Genomic DNA, 22460 nt, shown 5'->3' with positions numbered 1-22460 from the left:
TGTGCTTGTAAACTTTAATTCCTTACAGTAGAGAAACACAAGGCAAGCGACGTGGGCAACTACAGCAAAGCTCACAGGTCCCGGGACGTGGCTCCCGCTGACGGGCTGTGCCTCCTGCTGCTCCGGGGGGATCCGGGGTCCATGGTGCCACAGGACAGCTCAGTGCTCGGTGCTGCAGCACCCCCCCCCCGAGGTTCCAGCTCCCCCTGCCAGCCTCTCTCCCGCCAGGGGAGGGGACCTCACGCCAGCCACAGGCTCACCGGGCAGCCAGGGGACGTCCCCGCGGTGCCCACTCCAAGCTAGGCTCGTCCTGAGGGGACGCCAGGCTGGCGGGGCAGACAGTCCTGGTTACTCGACGTGGGGGCCGGGGGCTTGGGAGCGGAGCCCTGAGGTGAGCGTGGGGGAGGGTGGGGGGGAGCGGGGGCAGCTCAGACAGAGGTACGAGGTGCAGAGGCAGGGCGGTGGGGGTGGGCCTCTGGGGGCTAAAGGCGTCTGCCCGGCATTGGAATCACACACCGAGGACTGGGACGCTTGTCCGAGGGGCAGCGGCTGCCCTATGAGCACCGGGAGCAGGAGGAGCCCCCCTGAGGCTGGGGTTCGGGCCCTGGCCCAGCCCAGCCCGTGGCTCTGTCCCTGGACGGCCGGAGCGGTGCCGGCTGTGCTGAGGACCGACCGCGGTCCTTCGTCCTGTCCTGACCCGCGGAGGCAGTGGCTCCGGCGCCGCGCCGGGGTGGCCGCCTCACAGGACCACCTCGGGGGCGATGCTGAACAGGAGGTCGTCATTGCCGCGCCGCACCTCCAGCAGCAGGGGCGACTCGGTCAGCACGGCCTCCTGCAGCTCGCTCGAGTCCGCCAGGGGCCGCCCGTTCACCTTGACGATGATGTCGCCATCCTGGATGCCCCCTCTGCCGGCAGAAGAGACATGGACGGACGGACGGACGGACGCGGTCAGCGTGCCTCCCCGGTAGCTGCCCCCCCCCTCCCCCGCCGGGCGCAGGAGGGCCAGCAGCACAGCCATTTCCACCGGGAAGGCGAGTGCCCCGGCCGCCAGGCTCAGGATGCAAATGTCTATTCCTCCCCGAGTCCCAGGGGCAGACCAGGCGGGGCCGCCCGGGCCAGGGCTCTGCCCCTCAGAGCCTGGTGTCTACATCTGCGTCCTGCAGGGAAGCGCGCTCTGCAGGGACAGCGAGTCCAGGGGGTTGACCCGGGGCTGTCACAGTTACTGAGATGTTGGCACTGAGGCAGGGCTGGCCGGGCTGGCCTGCCTTCTGCCCTCGGCTCGTTGCGACCTTCCCCGCCGCACCGAGGGGGGGCGGGGAGGGCGGGGCAGTGGTCAGGTGTCTGGCCTGAAGCACCAAGGCCCACACGTGCTGGCTGTGTGACCTTGCAGGGGTAACATCTCTAAGCCTCAGTCTCCCCATCTGAGAAATGGGTAGGTGCAGTCTGCGGCACCTCCCGGGCTGCCGTGAGGAAGAGCTGAGATGATGCGTGTGGAATGCCCAGCTCATGACGCAGCCTCGGAGCAGCCCCGGAGCCCCGGGTGGACTGTCTCCAGCTCCCAGATGACGGCTGGGAGCCAGCCATCCCGCAGCCCGCCCACGTGTCCACGGAGACCTCCACCCAGGGAGCAGCTGCCTCAGCTCAGGCTGTCGTAACAGTCAACCTTCCCCTAGTACTCGATGTGACAGGTCTCTGGGGGGCAGGGGCAGTAGGCTGAGACACGCCCATTTTGCAGATGGGGAAAACAGAAAACGCGGGCCAGCCTCAGCGCAGGAGAGTCAGGCTCGGGGAGGCGCTCCGGCCCGAGGCCAGGGGACACTCAGCCCTGGACGGGCATGGCCAGGGCTCTGAGGGAAACGCCCTCTCCACCTGCCCCTGGCTCACAGGCCAGGCCAGAGGCCTCCCCCCGCTACTTCCCCATCATGTCTTCCGAGGCAGCCCCAGGCCGGTGAAGCAGGGCCAGCCCGGGCCCCACGCCCCCCGCAGCCTCCCCGCTTCCCCGGGCAGCCTACCTCTGAGACGGGGAGTTGGGAACCACCTCTTGCACGTAGATCCCGCGGCTGACCTCCGGGAAGTCCGGGTTGTTGGCCTTTAGCTCCTCCACCAAACTGCAAGGACAGTCCCGCTGTGAGGCTCCCCCCAGCCTGAGCCTCCCCTCACGCCCGCCGGGCGGGCCTCTGCTGGGCCCCACACCGCCCACTCCGGCCACCACCACTCTGCCGGCCACTGGCTCTTGTCCGTGTCCCCACTCACTCCACACGGCTCCTCAAGGGAAACCCCAGGGAAGGGGGGTGATTAGAAACGTGGAGAGAGGATGGTAGTGGATAGAGGCGGGAGGGGGAGGAGAGAAAGGAAGGAAAGGTGGAAGGAAGGAAGGAAGGAAGGAAGGGAGGGAGGGAGGGAGGGAGGGAGGGAGGGTGGGAGGGGAGGAAGGAAGGAAGGAAGGAAGGACAATAGGTGAATGGCGGAATAGACAGAAGACTAGGCAGGTGGTGTGATGGATGGATAGATGGATGAAAAATGGAGGGATAGCCTGGCTGGTGTGGCTCAGTGGTTGAGCATCGACCTATGAACCAGAAGGTCACGGTTTGATTCCTGGTCAGGGCATATGTCCCAGTAGGGGGCGTGCAGGAGGCAGCCGATCCATGATTCTCTCTCATCATTGATGCTTCTATTTCTCCCTTCCTCTTCCTCTCTGAAATCAGTAAAAATCTATTTTAAAAAAAGATGGAGGGATAGATGAACAGAAGGCAGGAAGGAGGAACGTGCACATGGGTAGCTGGAAGGAGGGACGGATGTGGCCATGGCTTGGAGAGACAGAGGACTGATGGGTGGTGTGTGCAGGGAAGAGGAGGGACACACGTAACAGGTACATTGGTCTTGATTACGAGCTGCCCTCGGACTTCAGCCCTGGACTTCGGCCCTGGACGCACAGCTGCGGGAGCAGGAAGACAGTCCCGAGGGGCCGTGGGGAGGGCGCAGGCGGCAGAACAGGCTTCACTCTCCCCAGAGCCCCACCTCAGTGACCTTCCTCTCCGACCCTCCCCTCCCTCCCTGGCTCCCTTCCTTCCCGTCCCCCCTCCCCACTCCCTCCTTCATCTCGCTCACTGGCCATCCCCAGGCACCTGCTGGGCTGCAGACCCGTCCTGGGGCGGGGCAGGGGGGTGAGCGGACACAGCCCTCACCCCCAGGGAGCTCACCCCAAGGAGCGGGGGGGCACAAATGGGCTGTTCCAACACCATGGACCAACGCCATCGGGGAGGGAAGCCGGCCATGCACTGAGAGGAGGCACCCCCCCACGCCTTCCGCGCGTCTCCCCGAAGTTCACGGGCACCCACAGCCTCTGCCTGGGACTCCGTAGATGTGATGGCTGAGGAGCTCCAGATGAGAGCTTCCTGCCTAGGGTGGGCCCTGACCGGTGCTGGTGCTTTTGTGAGAGAAGGAAGGTATTTGGAAACAGATGCAGGAGAGGAGACAGCTACGGACGTCAGAGGCGGGGATTGAAGGGACGCGGCTACACCCCAAGGACACCAAGAGCCGCCGAGCCTGCAGGGAGCACGGGCCTGCCCACACCTTGGATGTGGACTTCCGGCTCTCAGGACGGAGAGAAAACGGACTTCCTGTTGGTTTAGCCAAGCGTGTGGGACTCTGCTACGGCAGCCACAGGAGCCTAAACCCCGGAGGCTTCCTGGAGGAGGGGCACCGGGTGAAGTCCGAGGGAGTCTCTCAGGCAAAGGGGAGAAGCACTGCAGGCAGAGGGCCTGGCCTGAGTAACGCCCAGCGCCTGAGGGGCGGGCCCCGGGGCACCTGCAGGCGGCCGCCTGACCCGCCAGGGGCTGGGACCACTAGGGACGCTGTGGGGGGAGCATCGCCAGGACACTCACCTGGGAGTGATGGTCCTCATCCGAATGCCGATGAAGCGTTTCTTCCAGTCTGAAACGGGGCGGGCTCCGTTAGACCCTCAGGAGGAGGGGGCCAGTGGGCGGGGCAGAAGCCCCCACAGGGGCAGCGGGGCTGTGCCATCCTGCCCGCCAGCTCAGCCCCGCGCCCGTCCCCCCGCCATCCCCCATCCCCTCCCCCCGCCCCCCGCCCCCCGCCTCTCTCCTCTGAGCTACTCCTGAGGCTGGGAGCAGTCCGGGCCGTCTGGTGGCCTCACGCCCCTGCACCTGCAGGCACCATGCACCCACATCAGTGAATCATCAGGGTGCAGGGTCTCTTAAGGTCCACACACAACATCAGTTTTATTTGTGGTTCTAGTAACCATCAGTAATTGAAATCTGAAAGAATATACCCCTGAAGAGAGCCTCAAACACGTGAAGTATCTAGGACTCAAGCTGACGAACGCTGGGTAAGGCCCACACGTGGAGAACTAGAGACCATGGCGGGAGACCACGGCGGGAGACCACGGCCGGAGACCACGGCCAGAGAAGCCATGGGGGCCAGTCTGTGTTCACGGGGTGGACGACGCAGTGTTGTCACAATGACAGCCCTCCCCAAACCGACTAGAGAGTCAACGAACCCATCAAACCCCCAACAGTCGCCTCCCAGCCCCTTCTGCGAAGTGCAGCTCCAGGGAGGTGGCCCAGGCCAAAGGCTCCCCGGGAGCAGGAGGCAACAGCTCAGGGAAGGCTCCACCAGCAGAGAAAGAACCACGGCTACGAGGGCTGCAAAGGCACAGCCCCGGGTCCGGTTCCGAGCTTCGGAGCAGCCCGGGGGGAAAGGGCTCAGGCGGTTAGATATATGGTCCCTGTCACCAATAGAAGCCTCCAGCTCTGGCCCTGCCCTGCCCTGCCCTGCCTCCAGGAAGGTGGGAGGTGGCCACCGGGAGGTCTGAGAGCAGCAGTAGGACCCTCCTCTGGACAGCGGCTGTGGCCTCTGGCTTTAGGGAGGCGATTAGCATGCGCTCCCTGGGGAGAGTCACCGGTGCCTATCGAGACCTCTCCCAGGTGGATGCCCCTGGCCACCCGTAAGTGGTCAGGGTGGGCTGGACATCCCTGTGGGATGGGGGTGAGGAGATGGAGGGTGGGAGGAGGGTGACTTCCAAGGATCAGGGGCTTGGGCTCCACTCTCCTGGAGTACAGGTCACCCTACCTGACAGTCTGCATGGCCAAGGGCAGAAAGAAGTATGTAGGGACGGGCAGTACTTAGGGATGGTAGGAAGGGTGGATGGATGGGTGAATAGGTAGATGAATGAATGGCTAGATGATGGGTGGATGGATGGATGAATGGCTCAGTGGATGGATGGATGAATGGCTCAGTGGATGGATGGATGGATGGATGGATGGATGAATAGGTAGATGGATGGATCAATAGATGGATGGATGGATAGATGGATGGGTGGATGGATGAATGGCTCAATGGATGGATGGATAGGTGGATGAATGGATGGATGGATAGATGGATGGATGGATGGATGATGGATGGATGGGTATATGGATAGATGTATGGATAGATGGATGGATGGATGGATGGATGGGTAGATGGATGGAAGGATGGATGGGTGGGTGGGTGGGTGGGTGGATGGAAGGAAGGAAGGAAGGACCAGGTTCTGACAGTTACAGAGCAGCTCAGACACAGGGAGTCTGGGGAGCCCAAGTAGTTGGAGGTGGGAGGTGAGGTCAGAGATCTCCAGCTGGTCTGGAGGGTGGGGAGTGCACGTGGCCATGAAGTGAGGAAGGGGAGGAAGATCTGAGAGAGGCTGAGGCTCAGGACCTCGGGCTGGTCGGGAGTGAGCGGGGGCACCCAGCATGGAGGGCAGCTGGCCCTGGAGGCACAGCGTCCGGCCCCGCCAGCCCTGGGGGCTCTACCTTTGACGTGCTTGTCCTGGAACTCGGTGAGGAAGCGGGCGATGCGGTCCGAGGGGATGGCGAAGGAGATGCCAGCTGCGACCTTGAGCGTGTTGATGCCAATGACCTCACCGTCCTGGGTGTGGGGAGAGCAGAGGGCGATCACTCTGGGGCCCAAGACGCTGCTGCCCTCAACGCAAAGCATTGTGTCCGGCCCCAGAGCCGCCCTGGCCGCCCGCCCGCCGGAGGAGTCCCTGGGGCCCAGAGGCTGTCCTGGAGGTGCCCTGGGGCTCACATCTGGGTCAGGGGCCCTCTACTCTCCCACCATTTCCTCCACATCTGCACTCCGCCCTCGCGGGAGCGTGCTAGCCGCCCCTTGGAAGCAGCGCCCACTGACCCTGGACTCCCCAGGCAGGATTCTGAGGGGCTGGGGCCGAAAGAGGGTGTGACAAGGACTGGGGGACCAGGTCCTCCGCTCCCCCTTCCTCTGGAAACAGGGTGGGGGCGAGGGGGGCCAGGGAAGCTCTGTAGCACCCGCACTCCTTCCTCCCTCCCTTTGCAGCCGGCCTCCCACCCTAACCCCGTCCTGACCCCCACAGGCTGGGACTCCACCCCGCCTGGGCTGTGCTGCTCCCTGAATTCCTTTCTCCTGCATGTCCCCATCCACCCGACCTCAGCCTCCACCGCCAGGTCAGGGCCCCTCCTCCAGGAAGCCCTCCCTGCCCGGCGTCCCTCCAGAGCTCTTGCCCTGCCCCTCACGTGCACTTGGGCGCGACCATGTGTGAACCCTCCCCCCACAGTGCCTCCCTGCCCCCAGTTGGAGACACCTGACAATTCCCAGGGCCCAGGAGCTATGGACTGAGCTTCCTGGTTTATCCTTAAGTCTCACCTGGGTGGGAATGAGCCTGGCTGTGGGGCCCAGGACAGACCTGGGGGAGGGGACCTGGGAGGAGGGAGAGGGAATGAGGACACCCCTCATCTTGCACGTAAACTCGAGGACAGGGAGGTGCAACGGATGACTGGCCCCAGCCTCGTCTCCTGCCCCAGGTCCTTCCTTCCTCCTCGGACAGCCTCCCGCGTTCCTGGGGGCACGGGGGCTCAGGACGGCAGGCGCTCTGGGTCACGTCCTCCTGGCCTCCAGCCCAGCTGCGTTCCTGACCCTCATTCCTGTCTCGAGACGCGCCCCCTCCTGTGAGCGGAGCTCACACTTACCAGGTTCACCAGGGGTCCCCCGGAGTTCCCGTACTGCAGGGGAGGAGACGCAATGTTAGCCGAGCCCTGAGCCCCGACCCAGCGCTCCCAAGGCACTGCCGTCAGCTCTCACACTAACAGCAGATGGAGCCAGTGTATCCCCAGCAGCAGGGGAGGCCTCGCCATGTCCCCATTTCACAGATAAGAAAGCTGAGGCCCACAGAGGCCAAGCGGACGGCCCTCCGATGACCGGGTCTGGCCCGGGCAGTGCTCTCCGCACAAACCTCCAGGCTCACGCCACGCTCGCTTCCATGTCTCCGCCACTGGGGGGCTGGGCAGCACGGGGAGGCCATGGGATGGGACACGAGTTCTCATCCTGGGACCTCGCGGAGCCGCGACAAAAACTAACATTTCCAGCAGATGGCCCGAACCACGGCAGACCCAGAGGGGCAGGCGCTGGGGCGTGGGGCAAAGGTGCCACCCTTATACTCCTAATAATGAAGACATGTTGGCCTGGGGGTGCAGTTTGGGCAAAGATAACTCAGGGGCGTGGCTGTGCCTCTGTGTCCTGAAGGGCTGTCCCCAGGCGGGGCAGTGGCCACGGACCCCGGGCAGACCGGCACCACGGGACTTTGTGGACGTGAGGGGTGAGGGGGGGGCTCTGGGAGGGGTGAGCACGCTAGGCCGCTGGGGACTCACGTTGATGATGGCGTCCGTCTGGATGTAGTCCATGTCCGAGTCCCGCAGGCCCAGCTCCTTGCCGTCCCGCTGGGCCGTGCTGACAATGCCCGTGGTCACCGTGTTCTGCAGGGCGAAGGGGCTGCCGATGGCCACCACGAACTCGCCGGGACGCAGGTCTGCCGAGTGGCCCAGCTGCAGCGCCGGGAGCTTTTTCTGGGGGACGAGGGGGACGACACGGAGGGAGGCTAGCGGTGCACACTGGCTCGGGACCACGGCCAGGCCCCCAGGAGCGGCGTGAAGACCAAGGCCAGACAAAGGCCAGGCGGGCCTCCGGCTGACCCAGGCGGCACCCACGGAGCCGAGGCTCAGCCCCCCGTGACCGCAGGCCTCCCAGAGGGGCACACAGAGGCCATCGAGCCCATTGGTTGGTCACAGGTCCCTCTGCGAATCTGTGAGAAGCTATGGACGCCACCCCCCGGGAGTGCCCCCCACACAAACTGAGGCTCACAATGGAGGGACCTGCAGGAGCCCCGGGGCCCAGCGGAGGACCTGCGACCGCAGTCCTGGAATCCTTGGGCTCTGGAGGAGCCCAGCCCCGCATCCCGCCCACCGCAGAGGCATCTCTGCAGTGGCCCCGGGGGGGACCAGTGCCCTGGGCCTTGAGGAGCCCGTGAGGCAGCGACTGTGGCAGCCCAGGTCCGGGCCAGCAGGAGGCAGCCTCGCGCTCATCTGATGTGACCCATGAAGGGACAAACAGCTGGTCCCCGGGGCCTCATTCCCCCCAACTGTCCATGGGAAGGCCGGTCCCTCCCCCTCCCCGCCCCCCGCCCCCCCTCCCCCCACCGCCGCTCTGCCACCCCCGCGCCACTCACTTTGGGGTGGATCTTGATGGTGGCGATGTCCGACTTCTTGTCGATGTCTTTGATGGTGGCCTCGTAGGTGTCGCCGTTCTGCAGCTGCACCTTGAGCTGCTGCCGGCCGGAGACGGCGTTGGTGCTGGACACCACGTGCGCGTTGGTGACGATCAGGCCGGCCTCGGACATGAGAAAGCCGGAGCCGCTGGACAGGGGCACGTTGCGGCCGAACAGCGGGTGTCTGCGGGGCAGACGCGCGGGGTCAGGGCTCGGGGCCTGGATGCAAGGGTCGGCCCCGGCGACGGCCCAGCCAGATGGGGGAGAGAACTTGAGTTGGGGTCCCCCACACCCAAGTCCAAATCCTGGCTCTGCCACTGACTGGCCGTGGCCCTGGGTCTCGCCCACGTGACAGCCCTGGAGGGGCCTCATCCCCGGCTTGCAATTGCGAGTGAGACACGAGGCCATAGTGTCAGACCTGTGATGGCGGCACGCTCGCTGCGCAGACAGCGGACGGACCAGAACCCTAGCCTCCAGCCCAGCCCACTCCCTGCCCGAGGGCGGGTCGCTGAGCCTCCCTGAGCCCCGGTCCCCACCCAGGAGTCGGGTAACCCCTGTTCTGCTCAGCGGTAGGCCCGGGGCCTGCGGCACCTGGAGGCAGGTGGTCCCTCAGGCAGGGCTGCTGTGGGCAGAGCGAAGAAGCACTAACGTGCCTGCCGCTGGGACGCTCACCGGCGGGGACCCCGGGAATGCCAGTCTCCTGGCCTCTGACGGCGGAGCAAGGGGACGCACTGCGGTGGGGACCAGCTCCCGCCGCCTCCGGCCCCTGCCCCCGGCCAGCAGCCCAGAAGCCCCACCGCGGGCAGCAGGCTCCGCTCAGTGACCTCCACAGCCTCGCTGTCCTCGCCGCCTGCGGGCTGGGCGGCCGTCAGCCACTCGCTGGCTCGGCGCCCGGGGCACAGCCTGAGCCACCTGCAGGGCCGGGCACTCAGCGCAAGTGCCACTTAGCGCGTCCAGCGGTCATTTCCTCAATGACACATCGGAGAGGGCAGTGAGGGGTCAGAGTGCGGCCGAGGGCTGGGCCAGTCTGAGGGCCGACCTGAGTCACAGGGGCTGGGAGGCCGGGGGTGTGCGGGCTCGGCTCCCACAGCAGGAAACCGGCGGGACAGCCCACCCCGGGGTCGTGGGAAGATGCGTGGGCGAGAGCAGAAGAGCCTCGGGTGCAGGCGGTGAGGGGGGCCTGGGCCTGGCTCTCGGGTGAGTCCCCAGGGGGCCTGGCTCTCTATCTGAGAGGGGCCGCACAGGGCTGGCCGAGAAGCAGGCAAGCCCAGCCCACAGGAGGTGCCCAGCTCTGCTCTCCCCACGGCGCTGGGCTGCCGCCTGCTGCCCGCTGGCCCCACGGAGTCCCGTCCCTGCCTCCAGAGATGGGCAGTGGCCCCCAGCGACCAGGGCTCCCACTGGGCAAGCGTGGCACCCAGCGAGCAGGGCCCTGTGCCGGGACCAGGATTGTGGTGATCCTTTCTCTAGGCCAGCGGTTCTCAACCTGTGGGTCGAGACCCCTTTGGCGGTTGAACGACCCTTTCACTGGGGTCGCCTAAGACCATCCTGCATATCAGATATTTACATGACGATTCATCACAGTAGCAACATGACAGTGATGAAGTAGCAATGGAAATAATTTTATGGTTGGGTCACAACATGAGGAACTGTATTTAAAGGGCCAGAAGGTTGAGAACCACTGCTCTAGGCTTTACAAATGGCTTCTCTGAGATATAAACCCGTAGTAGTAGCTGCTCCAGAAAACTGGTCGCGTGAATGAATGAAAGAACCACAGCCCCGCCCACTGTGCCCCGGCCTGGCGCCTGCAGCTCTGCGAGGTGCGGGGTGGCGGTCCGTTTCCCCAGGAGAGGGGATCCGAGTCCCAGGGGACGTCCCTCCCAAGGGCGCACGGCAGCCAGGAGTCGGGTGAGGTCACCTGACCCCAAGCCCACTCGGGCCGCTGCTGCCCCAGGGCTGGAGTGGAGCCCAGCATGGGACCCAGGAGGGGTGGGGGGGTCACACACCTCAGGAAGAGCTCGATGTGCACCACGGCCGGCGCGATCTGCTCCACCACGTCGGCGATGAAGTTGAACTTGTACCGCGGGCTGGTCAGCTGGTGGAGACCTACACTGGCAGGAAGAACACGGTGCGTTAGTGAGCCCCACACACCGCCCAGGGCCTGCCCCGGGGGGGTGGGGAGGGGGACGCTCCACCGGAGACCCCCCAACGGGTTCAGAGCCCTTCAGGACCCTCCGCAGCGCAGTGACCCAGACACGGGGAAGGGCACTCGCTCACCCCAAGAAGTGTTAATGCTGCGCTTCCTCACATCACCTCCCTAGGTGCTGCCAGGTGGCCAGGAGGCTCAGAGAGGTTGGGACACTTGCTCCGGGCTGCACAGCCGCGATGTGCCACTCAGGCTGGGTCTGGGCTGTCCCCGTGGGACCACTGCTCTGTCATATACAGCAACGCCCTGGCACAAGGACACCGTCCCCCCCTTTGCGGCGCTGTCCCGCCGCCAGAGCCTGACTGGATAAGGGTCCTCCCGCCAGAGCTGTCCCTGGTCACCACACTGTGGGCCCCTCCTGGCCTCCCTCGGCAGTTCACTTGGCCGCACCGCCGCCGGACTTGCCAGGAGGTTCACACACTCCCCTGCATCCTTCCCCGGCTCAGATTTCTGCTGCCTCAGCAGAGAGGGGCTGCTGCCTCTGGGACCACAACTGGAGGCAAGGCCCAGGCCTCGCCCCCCTGCTCAGGCATGTGCTGAGCCTGCCGGGACCGGCGCCCTCTGGAACCCGAGCGGCCCAGCACTGCTCTCGCTGGTCCTGGCCCGGAAGAGCACTGGGCATTGAGCTCCGCACACCCCGGCTTGGCTAGGCAGCACCACGTTCCGGCTGTGTGGCTTCAGGCAGATCACTTACCCTCTCTGGGCCTCGACTCCTGTTCTGAAGATGAGACTGAAGACCCCTCCCCCACCGGTGGGACTGGGTGGGAACGGGACTTGCACTGAGGGAAGCTCCTGCCTCCCGGGGTGGGGGAGGGGGGTGTGCCACCACGCCCTGCCACCCTGATGGTGAGCAAAGGGGGCCCGGCTCGCAGAGCCTCGCGTGGATCAGCCCTGATGACCTCTGGGAGCGACCGAGTGCTGGGAGGCAGAGGGCAGCGAGGGGCAGTGGGCGCAGCAGGGAGAGCAGGGAGCAGGCAGCCTGCAGCGGAGCCATAAACGCCTGCGGGAAACGCGGTCCCTCCCCACGTCCCGACTCACGTCCCAGCCACTCAGGGACAGCAGGGACGGCCCCGTTTTCAAAGTGGGGACACTGAGGCTCCGCGAGAGGACGGGGCACATCTAGTGAGGGGGGAAGCAGGCTCCCTTCCCTAGGGTCCCCGAGGCCCCCTGCCCGTTACGTCTGATCTGGACGCAGAGCCCGGAGGAGAGCTGGCCTCAGTCCTGGGGTCCGGGGTGGCGAGGAGGGCCCCCCCCATCCCTCGATGTCCACCCCCCATCCCTCGATGTCTGTCTCCAGCAGCCGCGGGCACTGGCCACAGAGGGTCCGGCCTGAATCAAAGGCCGCCTGTCTGGGTGGGTGCAGCCTGGCTAGGAGGCGGGTCGCATTGCCAGCCACTGCCGGCTCCTCCACGAGCCAACGGTGAGCAGCGGGGCCACGGTGCCCAGGAGCCCTCTGCCCAGAGGCCAGGCCCCGGGTGGGGCGGGTCTGAGGCTCAGAGGCCATGGTAACGGCCAGCCCAGGAACAGGGCCCACTCGGGGCCAGGGCTCTGTGCTCCCAGCAACCTAGGTCTCAGGGTGTTTCCACGGGGGATCGCTAATCCTCCCGGCACCGCTGAAGGCGAAGCTGCCTGCCCCGGCCCAGCTCTCACCACTGCCCGGGGCCCTGGGACCCGGATTCAGGCTCCAGCCTCCAGGCAGGATGGGAACCAGCCCTGAACCCGCTGCCTGACCAGGCTCTGTCTCCCCCAAGATGCTCCCCACCGGGCGGTCCCCACGCCCGGGCCCTGGAGGACCCCAAACCCAGCTGGCGCGGAGGCGTGGCGAGGTCTGCAGCTCTCCCAGCGTACACCGGGGCTGCCTTATCCCAGCCCGAGGCTCAGCCACTGAGCTGTGCTGGTGGGGGGGCCGGGGTCACGCCTCCCGCCTGTCACTGGTTGGGCCCCTTGCTGGAGTTTCTGCTCCGTCACCCACCATTCTGCCCCCACTGCAAGGACCACACCCCACTTCTCCCCAAACAGGCAGCCCCAGTTTGTCCCGAGCACTGCTCAAACCCACCTCCTCCAGGCAGCCCTCCGCAGACGTCTCCCCGTCAGGAGGGCCCCGCGTGGGGCTCCCACACATGCCTCCCCCAGCGCTGGCGCTCGTGTGCCGTGTATGCAACCCTTCATGCTGAGCGCCTTCCGTGCGCCCTGTGCTGCTTCAGGCCCGCGACCAGCCACGCTCCGCAGCCTGACCAGCGATGGAGCCGAGGGAAGCCCGGCCCAGGCCTGGAACAGCGCAGGCGCAGGCACAGCCTCACGCACAAAGGTAATGGGCGTGGCTGCCTCTGCCCTGGCCCCGTGTGAACAGCACAAGACGATGAAATGTCTTATCAAACAACGGCACACGATCACGTGGCCTGATCCTGGGCTCAGCGGCTCCAACGCCCGGGCCGGAAGCCCCTTAGGCACGTCTATCCTGTGCGCCCCCCCCCCCCCCGCCCCCACACACACACACACTCCCCCGCCAGGTCCCTGGGGTCCAGGGAGTCCGCACGCTGTACCGGCGGCTGAGGTCCTGACCCGGTGCCCTGAGAACCAGGCGGCACGGCGGCCTCAGCCAAATGCTGTTCTTTCAATGTGGTCCCTCCAGAGAGCACTTCACAGGGCCGCTCAGGGGTGCCTGCAGTGACTTCACGAAGGTCACCCTCTTCACCGCCCGAGGGAAAAGGCCGCGGGCCACACAGCAAAGTAGTGCACGTGGGTTTTCGGGGGAAGGAGGGTTACGAGTGAGCTTGTCTTTCATGGACTTTCCGAAGGATCTACCAGGGGCAAACATACGCAGATATACCCGCAAAAGTAGGGAAGCGGAGAGGAGGGCCTGGCGGAGGCCGGGGCTGGGGTGCAAACAGAACAGGCGAGGCACTGTGGCACCCTGTCCCCGGCTGGTGGGCAGGCCCAGGCACTGTGGCACCCTGTCCCCGGCTGGTGGGCAGGCCCAGGCACTGTGGCACCCTGTCCCCGGCTGGACGGCAGGCCCGGGCACTGTGGCACCCTGTCCCCGGCTGGACGGCAGGCCCGGGCACTGTGGCACCCTGTCCCCGGCTGGACGGCAGGCCCGGGCACTGTGGCACCCTGTCCCCGGCTGGACGGCAGGCCCGGGCACTGTGGCACCCTGTCCCCGGCTGGACGGCAGGCCCGGGCACTGTGGCACCCTGTCCCTGGCTGGTGGGCAGGCCCGGGCACTGTGGCACCCTGTCCCTGGCTGGCGGGCAGGGCCGGGCAGTGGGGCTGCAGGAGCTCCAGGGAGTCACCAACACACTCTTTCTGGACAGAGACTAGTCTGGTTCTCCCCACAGCCAGCGAGTAAGCAGCACAGGCAGGGCCCATGGAAGCCTCTGGAAACACTTCAGAAAGATGGGGGAGGAAAGGGAGGGGCGGGGGGGAGGGGCATGTTCCTCTTGACCCCCTCGGGCCCAGCACACAGTAGGGCTGCAAACACCACGAGAACCACGGTCAGCCCACTAACCAGGCCGTGCAGGACCGGCCAGAGGAGCAGCATCATGGCCCAGTTCACATCCCGGGAAACGGAGGCTGGGGGTGGGGAATACTGGGCGTAGGGGTGGGGACCCCAGGACCTGGAGCACCTCTTCGGGGCTCCCCGGTCAGCCGGTTGGTGACAGGGGCTCTGCCAGGCCCTGTCCCTTTAAGCTGATGGGGGGGAGTGCTGGGGGGCAGGCAGGGCCTGGTTCCTGGCCGTCTGCCCCCCAAGAATGAGTCACCCGTGAATCAGTGGGAGGGGAGGACTGGGTTCCCACCGCCCCTTTCCACATGAAAACCATGGCCCGGGCTGGCTGGGAGCAGACTGCTTGTTTATTTGGGGGTCTGGACAACCCCGCCCCCACCCGTCCTCGAGCCAACGTTCTGAAGTCAACAGCCCGCTCCGCTCCGCCAGACTCAGCTGTTAGCATTTTTTTCCTCAAAAATAAACTAATCCACAGGCCCCGGGCGGTTCAGTCTGGAGGAACTTGACACAGAAAAGCCATCAGGCCGTGTCCTGAGGTGCCTCCCGGGGGAGGAAGGGCAGCGGGGAGGGAGCGAGAGCCGGGCTGGACTCCACCTGCCTGTCCCTGCCGGCCGCTTCCGGGGGGCTCGGGGCAGCAGGGGAAACCGTGGCCCAGGCAGCCCGCAGGCCCACGTCACCCACAGCGCAGGCCGAGCACTGCCAGCTCCGGACCATCCCCGAGGAGGACCCAGCGGCCTGACAGCACACACCGGCCCCCAGCACGAGGGGCCAGTCGAGGTCCCTGCCCCGTCCCCGGCGACCAGAGGCTCCCCTGTCACCCGGTGGCCAGCTGTGTCCGGGCCGCAGGGGATGACCAGGAGGCCCGGGCTGTCCCCTCTGTCCGCAATGCCGACCACGGCCCGTGGAGCGGACGGCACCTGTGTCCAGGCCCCATTCGGAGCGGCAGCCGCGCCTCCCGCCACGCTCCGCGCCGTGGCCTCTGCGTCCCAGGGCACTCGTGCTCCCACGTGTCCCCCCCTTTGCCCTCCCCTCAGCCCTCCAGGCCCAGGACAACACACCTCCTCCGGGGAGCCCGCCCTGACGCAGCTGCTCAGGGACGTCTCTCTCCTCTGGGTCTGTGCCCTGCGGCCTGGGCGCCCCTGACCCACAGCTGTGAGCAGCAGGAGAATGAGTGACGGTGAAGGAGCAGGGGGTGCACAGGTGTTCTCCAGGGACAGGCCAGCGGCCCAGGCCCCTCCATGGCCCCAGCACCCACTCGGCCGCCCCCTCCCCCGCCAGGAAAGGCAGCTTGGAAGCCCCAGGAGCTGCCTCCGGGCTAATTAGTTCCCAGACAGTCCCCGTGTTTTTCTTTCTCCTGCAAACTTCCTTGTCCCCAGTGAGCTTTCTCCCCCGCAAGGACAGTGGCTGGGATCCCACGCAGCTGCAGCTCCAGAGGGGGGCCCAGGTTCCTGTCCCGGGACCCAGGGCGGGGCTGCAGCCAGGCCTCCCCCTGCCCGGGCCACGCCCACCACGCTGGGCTGGGGCCCCGATGATGGCAGTGACTTCTCACAGCCATCTGCCAGGCGAGGAAAAGGCTCTGCGAGGTCAGGAGCCGTGAGGCCGGCCCACGGCCCACAGCCAGGCCCCTGCCCCCTGCCCCAGGCTCTTCCTCCAGTCGGCATGAGTCCAATGCGACTGACTGCCCGGCCCCGGGGAGCTCAACCCGCTGTCCTGGGCGTGGGGCCAGCCTGGCTCTGAATTCCTTTGGGGCCGCAGCCAACCCCGCGGAGGCGGCAGCCCTGCCACCAGCTCGTTTGTGCCTAATCCAAGTTCATCTGCCCGCCCAGCCCCGCAGACCAGGGAGGACTCCAGGACACGGAGCCACAGGAGCCCACAAGGGTCCGCCCGGCCCTCCTCCTGCAGGGAGCCCTCCCTGCCTGACTCCCTGGGCGAGGTCCGTGGGACACCCTCGAGCACATGGAGCCCCTGCCCCGCAAACACGCCTGCTCCTCTGGGCCCCACCTCCTCTCCTCCCGCTCACAAACCCCGTGTTCGCCAGAAGCCTCCATCTGTCAATACTTAGGTCTGTGCCACTGACACCGATTAGCCTTCACTCCGTGCAAAGCACCCTTAGCTCCTGGCCGCTGTCACCGTCCAACGAGCCAGTGACAGAGACCACTGCTCTCCCATTTCACAGATGAGAAAACAGAGGCGCGAGAGCTTAGGGGACGGGCAGGGTCTTGCCTTGGGAAGTGGGGGAGCTGGGACCCATCCCTGTGCAGCTGGCGTGGGGAACAGCACTGGGTCCCAGGATACAGAAGGGCAGGTGGGCACTGCTCCCCCACCTGCGCCCCCTGCCCTGCACCTGGGGTTCACTCCAGGGTCGAGCTGGGCACACTCTGGCTTCTGCTCACCCAGCGTGATGCTCGGTGTGGCCGTGTGGGCAGCTCTGTTCTTCCCCAAGAGGCTGGGGTCTCCCCCAGGCCCCTCACACATGAACTTGGAGGCAAGGACAGGGACCTGGTTTGGGGCGGGGTGGACGGGGTGGGGCTGCAGGGGCGGCACAGGTCATGGAGGGTCCCCAGGCTGGCGAGGCGATGAGCCATACCCTCCGGATGACACACACACAGTGCATGGCCACTGACCACAGACAGCCACGCGCCGGCCAGGCTATCGAAACAGAGCCCAGCCCCCCACGGACACCCTCCGCGCTGGGGGCCCCCCTAGAACCTCACCAGAACTCATCATCTTGCCTCTCTAATCAGCTCCTCCCAGGGTCCCCCAACCCCCGCCCTGGCACTGCCCCCAACCTCCAACCCCCATCAGTCCTGACCTCCTACTGCTTCTGCCTCCCGCCCCCCGCCCCCCGCCAGCTATCACCAGGCCTCATCAGCTCCCACACCCAGGACACTGGCTGGGTCCCCGTACCCCCTGTACACGCCTGTTACCCATAAACCTTCCTCGGCCCCCACCCTGCCCAAAAGATGGGCCACCCTGTGGCTCCTGCATATGCACCTGCCTTCGCTCAGCACTTCCTGCTATGCTCCTCTGCACAGGCCCTTTGTGCCACCTCCTCCAGAAGCCCTCCCTGATCACCCCTCGCTGGGTTCTGCATGTCCTCATCTGTCCCTCACAGACGGGACTGGGGATTCCCGGGGGCCCTGCCAGGGGTGGTGCCGGTGGGCAGGAGGCGGAGGCCAGGCCACACCACGCCCGCAGCCGCTCAGAAGTCGGCTTGGTTCTGAGGGCGATGGGAGCCATGGATGGCGGGCTTTCAGGAGGAAGGGGAGAGCTGAGCCTCCTTGTGCGGAGGCTGACCGGAGGGTGCCTTGGGCATGTGGTGCCCAAAGGAAGGCAGAGGGTGAGGGTGCTTCAGGCCGAGCTCTGGCTGGAGTCAGCTGTCCAGCCCCGGGCCTCAAGCTCCCCTCTGGCTGCGCTCCTGGCTCCCACTGGCCTTGGCGCCGGCCGCCCAGCAAGGGCAGACGCTGCAGCTCAGCTCTGCTGTCCGTGGGAGGGGAGCGCGGGAGAGGTGTCACGGGGAGGGGGGTGGAGGAGGCGTCATCTTGCCTGATTTGCTAAGAGGATTAAAAATCAAAAGCCAGCAAAGCTCTTAAATAAGTAGCGCTGGGAGCCGCAGCGGGAACCTGCTAGGGTTGCACAATAAAAGCTGATTATTAGATGCCACGTACGCCGCCCGGGGCTCCGGATTCTGCATTCCCTGCGCTCAGAGGCCTGCTGTCTGCAGCCGGGCAGAGGCTGCGAGCCTCATAGGGCAGACCCTCCGGACCCCTCATCTCTGAGTTCATGGTCCCATTAGAGAGGTCTGTGCACACACCATGTAGCTGAATTGCCTCCCAGAAAGGTGGTGAGCCCCACCCCTGGGGGCACGCAAGGACGGGGAGGATCGGAGGAGATTCACACGTCACGTGGTGACTCACAGCACCTACTGTGCGCCGGGCTCTGGGCCCAGCCCGCCAGGGAAGAAACAGGCCACACCCCCGCCCTGTGAGGCTCAGAGCCTGGTGCAGATGGACAGAAAGCATCGTGTCAAAAGGCGGTGTGAGCGTCTAGGGGGGACCCCAGAGTGCACTGCTGAGGCTAAGGAAGGGGGCTGCCTGGGCAAGGTGGTCAGGGAAGGCAGCTCAGGGCTGGTGGGCCGTCTAGGCCACACGAAGGTGAGGGAACAGGATTTGGGGCAGCGGGCCCAGCATGTGCAAGGGCCCTGAGTGGGAAGACCAGTCTGGCTGGAGCACAGAGGATGAGAAAGCGTTCGGGGTGGGAGGGCCAGGTGGCACGGGCACTCGTGGGTCAGGGTAAGTGTTAGGGAGCCATCGAGGGCGTCCCGCCGAGGACAGGCAGGGCAGACTTATCAAGGTTATGTGCACATCAAGGAGGAGGGGCAGGGAGGATAGAAGCGGAGCTAAAGACGCATCTGTGGATGCGAGCTGAGTAATAAGAAGTGGAGGGTCAAAGGTGACAGTCTTCTGACCTAAACTTCCCAGGTGGTCCTCGGGGCCCAGGACACGGCCAGCTGAGGCACAGGGCTCAGCTCAGAAGAGGCCGTCGGAATCCAGGCCCGGGCGAGGGTGGCGGGACTTCTGTGCGGGAAAGCTGGGGATGGGCACAGCCTTACCCATTCTGGCTGGGCCCTCGGAGGGCAGAGGGGACACTGCCCCAGACCCAGGCCTGACCCTGACTCCAGGCCTCGGGGACCCCGCTGCCCCCCAGCTGCAGATGAAAGCCTGGGACCCGGAGACTGTGGCTTTCAAAGCCCGTCAGACTAGAGGCCAGGCCTGGCTCGGGCACTTCCTGGCCGACTGACCTCAGACGAGTCGCTGGCCCTGCCCCTCCTCCCTGGGCACGTCTGTGGTGCACGCAGGGCCAGGTTCAGAGCAAATGAGACAGCGCCGGCCGAGGCCTGGCCGCAGCGGGACTCACAGGCCGGATGGTGCGAGCGGGACCCTGCGGGGACTGAGTGTCGGCCCCAGACCTGAGAGCCGCCCTCCTGCAGCGAGGCCTCGCCTCCCTCTCCTCCGGCCCCAGCCGCCCCACATGCCTCTGCACTCCTGCTGTCCCTCTCCGCCTCCCCACCCTTTAATCCTTTACCTGGGCACCCACTCGCTTCCTCAGCTCGGCCCGGAGGCACCCCGACTGCGGAGGAAACAGCTGGTGGGCGCACAGACGTAAGGGTGCCACTAGTGCGTGAAATAACCAGCGGCCCGCTGATGCGAGAATTCCCGCGCACGCGCTGCCGCCACCCCCGCTACAGACGAGGGAGCTGCGGCTAAGGAGCTGCTCGGAGGCCGTGGCTGAGGAAGCGGCACCCCAGGATGCCCCTGCCGGGATGTCCCCGCTGAGCCACCTCGGGCCCCGTCTGTGGTCATCAGGCGGGTCCCCTCTCCCCACCCTCTGTGCGTCTTCCTGCGCTCTGTGTCTCCGGGGCACAGACAGGGTGCCTCATGGAGGGGCCCTTGTCGCTGCCCAGGGCGGCCGCACACAGAGCAGGGACTTCACACAGGCACACCCAGCCCACCAAGAGGGAGACTTTCAAAATGCCCGGGCCACCTGCGCCCTGCCCGCCTGCCCGGCCCTGGAGTCTTATCTAATAGTGTCCACTCGGGGGGCGAGGGTAGGAGGGGCCCCCATGCACACAACCAAGCCGCAGGGGGGGGCGCCCGCCCGGAGCCCTCCACATCAGACCCAGCAGTGGAGCCTTCGGGGGGGGGCCCCCAGTACCCAGCCCCAGAGCAGACAGGCCGCCCGAGGGTGCAGCGGGCACCCATCACATGACAGCATCCACCTCCAGACACCCGGGCACCACGCTCTCACCCCCTGACCTGGGCACCAGCTAAGCCCAAGTCTGACGCATCGCCCTCACTTCCCTCAGGGCCCCACAGTGGGTCTCCCTAATAATCAGTAAGAGCCAGCCGATGCTTCCCAGACTGGGCTCCCCGGAACCCCGGCGTGCCCGGAGAGCCTGGGTCCCACCTGGGAAGGAGAGTGCTCTGTGCAATTCTCTTGGGAAACGCTGGGCTTTGTCATTGCTGTGTGTGTGCACATGGGTGTGTGTACATGTGTGTGTGCATGTGCATGCCTGTGTGCACGCTCTTACTGCAGGCTTTCTCAGAACCCCTGACGGCGTCCAGTGTCCACGTTCCCACACTTCCGGGCCGCGGACACTAACTCTCAGAACACCAGGCCCGGGAAGCCGGTCTACAGGGTGAAGTCTATGCCCAATGCTGCGGCCATGGGTCGTCCCATCCCCGCCAGCCTGCCCAGCCTGGTGTCACACACATGGGCACACACAGCCAATGTGCCCGCAGGTACACACACATCCCCAGCTGCTCAGAGCTGTGTGGCCTCCCCACGTGTCCTCGCACAGCCCGCCTCCCTGAGCTGGTTCACAGCAGCCCCTCGTCCGGGCGGCCTCTCCGTCCGGCTGCCTGGGGGCACCCTCAGCTGAGAAGTCCCCATCTCTGAAGGCTCCCAGCACCCTGGCAGCGGTGCCCTGGGTGTCTCCTGCTGAGGCCACACGGGCCTGGTCCATGAACGGGAGTCCCAACGCAGGGTCTGTGAAGCCCTGCCGACCCAGCGCCGGAGCCGGCCTTCCCTCACAGGGCTACGCCGATAAGGGGACAGCGGGGTTTTCTAGCCTTTTCTCCCCTGCTGAGGGGCAACCCAGGTGGCAAGAATCAACCTAGGCCAGTGATGGCGAACCTTTTGAGCTCGGCGTGTCAGCATTTTGAAAAACCCTAACTTAACTCTGGTGCCGGGTCACATATAGAAATTTTTTGATATTTGAAACCATAGTAAAACAAAGACTTATATTTTTGATATTTATTTTATATATTTAAATGCCATTTAACAAAGAAAAATCAACCAAAAAAATTAGTTTGCGTGTCACCTCTGACACGCGTGTCATAGGTTTGCCATCACTGACCTAGGCCCTAGCCAGTTTGGCTCAGTGGATAGAGCGTCCGCCTGTGGGTTGATTCCGGTGGAGGGCACATACCTCGGTTGCCAGCTCCCCCCAGCCCAGGCCCTGGTTGGGGTGCAGGCGTGTGGCAGGCAATCGATGTGTTTCTCTCACATCGATGCTTCTCTGTCTTTCCCTCTCTTCCAAAATCAATGGGAAAATATCCTCGGGTGAGGATTTAAAAAAAGAATAAGAAGCAGCAGCCCAGGGCCAACCCCAGGTCAGGCTCCAGGGCTCCAAGAGACTGAGGAATCCCAGGCGGCCCCTCCCAGGGAGCCCCACGCAGCGGGACCCCACGCGGGGCAGACACGCATTTTAAGTGCAGCAAAAAGGACAGAAAACACTGCATGTTGCTCCAGGCACCCAGCCTGGGGCTTGAGGCCAGGAGAGATCGCTCCCCCCCCTCCCCCCCAGAGCAGGGTCGCGCAGCCGCGGAAATGGACCTCGGAGGCTGCAGTGACCCCTCTGGGCCTCAGTTTCCCCACCGGAGGGCTGGCTAGATGATTGCCACCTGCCAGCTGTGCCCAGGGGTTGCGGACCTTGAGGCTCCGCCCTGGCGCCCAGCCTCAGTTTCCCCAGGAGAAGCCTCCGCGTCCCCTCCCGTCCCGGCCCGCCCCGGCCCGCGCACTTACCCAAGGGGCAGGCCCCCTTCTGCAGCTGGCGCACGGGCGACCCGGAGAGCTGCAGCGCCCGCCGGCTGGCCGCCTGCAGCGCGCACACGTTGGCGTAGGTGTGCCCGTCGGTGCCACACACGGCGTGCGCCCAGCGGCAGCGACACACGCCGCGCGCGCACTCCAGGCTCTCCCCGCACGGCGCGTCGAGGGGGCGGCCGCACGGCTCGCCCTCGCTGGCGGCGCACACCAGGCAGCAGTTGCAGAGGTCGGGCACGTAGCCGCCGGGGCAGCGGGGGCTCGGGCACCGGGACACGTCACAGCGCGCGGGGCAGGGCGCCGCCGGGGGCTCCCGGGCCTGCGCCAGCGCGGCCAGCACGGCCAGGAGCAGCGCCCGCGCCTGCATGGCGAAGGGGCCGGCGGCGGGCGGCAGCGCGGGGGACCGGCCGGGGACCCGCGGGGACTCGGAGGCCGCGCCGGGGCCGGGCGCCGGGCGCCTGCGGAGGAGCCAGGGACGGGCGCGCGGCCACATGCGCCGGCGGCTCAGGCGGGCGGGTGCCGGGACCGCAGGGGCATGACCGGGGCTGGAGGACAGGAGAGGCGCCGGCTCCCCGGGC

At 66.0% G+C, this 22460-nt stretch overlaps 1 protein-coding gene across 1 annotated transcript; it reads right to left on the bottom strand.

The window, feature by feature from the left end:
* On the bottom strand, positions 1-22460 carry HTRA3 (HtrA serine peptidase 3). The gene is made up of 9 exons (XM_070399897.1): positions 21865-22460; positions 10573-10672; positions 8531-8753; positions 7677-7871; positions 6999-7031; positions 5808-5922; positions 3885-3933; positions 2013-2108; positions 1-905 (listed from the first exon to the last, which is right to left on the bottom strand). The coding sequence occupies exons 1-9, from the start codon at positions 22373-22375 to the stop codon at positions 740-742; spliced, it is 1488 nt and encodes a 495-aa protein (XP_070255998.1). The 5' UTR covers positions 22376-22460; the 3' UTR covers positions 1-739.

The sequence above is a fragment of the Myotis yumanensis genome, unplaced genomic scaffold (assembly GCF_028538775.1).
Source record: "Myotis yumanensis isolate MYYU_CA2020_CCGP unplaced genomic scaffold, mMyoYum1.0.hap1 SCAF_1, whole genome shotgun sequence".
Lineage (NCBI taxonomy): Eukaryota > Metazoa > Chordata > Mammalia > Chiroptera > Vespertilionidae > Myotis > Myotis yumanensis.
This window is presented reverse-complemented; position numbering and strand designations above follow the sequence as displayed.

Bases quoted from the DNA above. Each gene is read 5' to 3' on its own strand.
- HTRA3 (XM_070399897.1), bottom strand. From the start codon at position 22,375: ATGTGGCCGCGCGCCCGTCCCTGGCTCCTCCGCAGGCGCCCGGCGCCC. The intron at 7,872-8,530 runs GTGAGTGGCGCG...CTCGTCCCCCAG, and splicing joins CCATCAAGATCCACCCCAAA to AAAAAGCTCCCGGCGCTGCA. The intron at 906-2,012 runs GTAGGCTGCCCG...TTCTGCCGGCAG, and splicing joins CCCAACTCCCCGTCTCAGAG to AGGGGGCATCCAGGATGGCG.